This window comes from Hordeum vulgare, chromosome 4H, assembly GCF_904849725.1.
Source record: "Hordeum vulgare subsp. vulgare chromosome 4H, MorexV3_pseudomolecules_assembly, whole genome shotgun sequence".
NCBI lineage: Eukaryota > Viridiplantae > Streptophyta > Magnoliopsida > Poales > Poaceae > Hordeum > Hordeum vulgare.
Window position 1 is genome coordinate 148225903 of NC_058521.1, and position 3013 is coordinate 148228915.

The 3013-nt window shown below is 51.9% G+C and overlaps 1 protein-coding gene across 1 annotated transcript; it reads right to left on the minus strand.

Annotated features, from left to right (window-relative positions):
- Positions 1-2488: 2488 nt before the first annotated feature.
- On the minus strand, positions 2489-2812 carry LOC123450954 (the record flags this gene model as incomplete). Its single annotated transcript, XM_045127969.1, has 1 exon — positions 2489-2812. A coding segment is annotated over exon 1 (324 nt), but the record flags the coding sequence as incomplete, so codon positions are not given.
- Between the last annotated feature and the right edge of the window lie 201 nt (positions 2813-3013).

Here is a 3013-nt window from a genome sequence, read left to right on the forward strand (position 1 = left end):
GAAACCAGCTCTGAATGCTTTGGCGACGATTTCTCTCGAAGAGGCGTGATGACCGCAGGTTCCCGAGTGAATTTCTTCCAGGATCAACTGTCCCTCCTCTGGGGAGATGCATCGTTGAAGAACGCCTGAAACGCTTTCCCTGTACAACTGACCATCAATGACAGTGAACGACTTCGGCCTACGGACTATCTGTCTGGCTTGGACTTCGTCTTCTGGTAATTCCTGCCTCAGGATATATGCAATGATCGGAACAGTCCAATCGGGGGTGACAACAAGAATCTCCATGATCAGATCAACCACAGCAGGTACGTCGACTTCAATCGGATCTGTCGAGCTCTTTGGTTGTACTGGTTCCTCTGTGAAAGGATCTTCTTTGACTGAAGGAAGGTGGAGGTGCTCGAGGCAGACGTCACTCGGGACTGGTCTCCGAGTGGATCCGAGTTTTGCCAACTCATCAACTGCTTGGTTCTTCAGTCGCGGAACATGGTGGAGTTCTAGACTTTCAAACTTCTTCTCAAGCTTCCTCACTGCATTGCAGTATGCGGTCATGGTGGGGTTCCTGACGTCCCACTCTTTCATCACTTGATTAACCACCAAATCCGAATCGCCATAGACCATCAGGCGACGGACGCCGAGTGCAATGGCCATGCGCAATCCATAAAGTAGAGCTTCATACTCTGCATCATTGTTGGAGGAATCAAAGTGTATCTGCAGCACATACTTGAGTTTGTCGCCCTTTGGTGATACGATCACAACGCCAGCGCCGGAGCCATTCAACATCTTGGACCCATCGAAGAACATTGTCCAATGAGCCGAGTAGATGTGGGTCGGTTACTGTTGTTCTACCCATTCTGCTATGAAGTCAGCCAGAGCTTGAGACTTTATAGCTTTCTTGGCCTCGAACTTGATATCGCAGTACAACATCTCCATTGCCCACTTCGCCACTTGGCCTGACGCGTCCCGATTGTGGAGGATTTCCGACAACGGAGCATCAGAAACGACAGACACCGAGTGGTCTTGGAAATAATGGGCCACCTTCTTCGCAGTCATGTAAATCCCGTAGATAAGTTTTTGATAGTGGGGATACCTCTGCTTGGAAGGAGTTAGGACTTCGGAGACGTAATACACTGGCCGCTGAACTTTGTATGCTTTGTCTTCTTCTTCTCGTTCGACTGTAAGAACAGTGCTGAAGACTTGATTTGTAGCCGCGATATACATAAGAAGGGGCTCTTTACTGAGCGGAGCAGTAAGAACCGGCTGGGTGGAAAGTAGGACTTTGAGGTCGTCGAATGCAACTTGGGATTCATCTGTCCACTCGAAAGTATCTGATTTCTTCATGAGCCGGTACAGAGGAAGTGCTTTCTCGCCGAGTCGACTCATAAACCTGCTCAAAGCCGCTAGGCAACCTGTGAGCCGTTGAACATCGTGTATTCTGACCGGCCTCTCCATTCGGGCGATGGTTCCGATCTTTTCGGGGTTGACATCGATCCCTCGTTCGAAAACAAAGAAACCGAGTAACTTTCCGCTGGAAACACCGAATGAACACTTGGCGGGATTGAGCTTGATATCGTACCTACGAAGGTTGGCGAATGTTTCTGCCAAGTCGGTCAGCAGGTCGGAACCTTTGCGTGACTTGACTACGATATCATCCATATACGCCTCCACATTCCGACCGATTTGGTCGAGGAGGCATTTTTGGATCATGCACATAAAGGTAGCTCCTGGATTCTTCAAACCGAATGGCATAGTGATGTAGCAGAAGCACCCGAATGGGGTGATGAAGGCTGTTTTTAATTCATCGGGGCCATACAGACGGATTTGATGATAGCCCGAGTAGGCATCAAGAAATGACAAACGCTCGCAACCCGCATTCGAATCGACAATTTGATCGATGCGGGGGAGCGGAAAATGGTCTTTCGGGCAGACCTTATTGAGATGCTTGAAGTCGATGCACATTCGGAGCGACTTGTCCTTCTTGGGCACCATGACAACATTGGCGAGCCACTCGGAGTGGTGAACCTCGCGAATGAAGTTGGCTGCCAACAGCTTGGCCACCTCTTCTCCGATTGCCTTCCTCTTGTGCGCGGCGGACCGACGCAGGCATTCTCGGACAGGCCAAGCGGTGGGATCCACATGCAGTCGGTGCTCAGCCAACTCCCTGGGTACACCTGGCATGTCAGAGGGTTTCCATGCGAAGATGTCCCAGTTCTCACGGAGGAAATTGGGTGAGCTCGGCTTCCTATTTAGGATCGAGGGTGGTGGAGATGTTCGTCGGGGCAGCAGTGTCGTCCGTCGGGTGGATGTTGACCTTCTTCGTCTCTCCCGCCGACTGAAATGCGGACTCCGAAGCTGGTTTCTTCGAACGCATCAAATCAGCGGGGTCGACTGTTTTCTTGTACTCGTCAAGCTCGAGGACGGCCATCTGCTGGTCGGCGATTCTTGATCCCTGCTGCAGACACTCTTCGGCTCGCTGTCGATTGCCAGTGATGGTGATCACACCTTTCGGGCCTGGCATCTTCAGCTTCAGGTATACGTAACATGGACGGGCCATGAAACGCGCATACGCCGGGCGGCCTAGAATTGCATGGTAAGCACTCTGGAAGTCTACCACCTCGAACGTCAGCTTTTCCTTGCGGAAGTTCTTGTCGGAGCCGAAAACGACGTCCAACGCGATCTGGCCGAGAGACTTGGCCTTTTGTCCAGGGACGACTCCATGGAACTGCATGCTTCTCTCGCTGAGTTTGGACATCGGAATGCCCATCCCCTTGAGAGTGTCGGCGTACATGATGTTCAAGCCACTGCCGCCGTCCATGAGGACTTTGCGCAGTTTGACTCCCTCCACCACCGGGTCGAGGACCAGAGCCTGTCTCCCTAGGGTGGGTACGTGTGCTGGATGATCCGACTGGTCAAAGGTGATCGCAGTCTGAGACCATTTGAGGAACTTGGGGTTGGTAGGGGTGGCCATGTTCACCTCCCTGTTCACCAACTTCAGTCGACTCTTGCTCTCAACGTC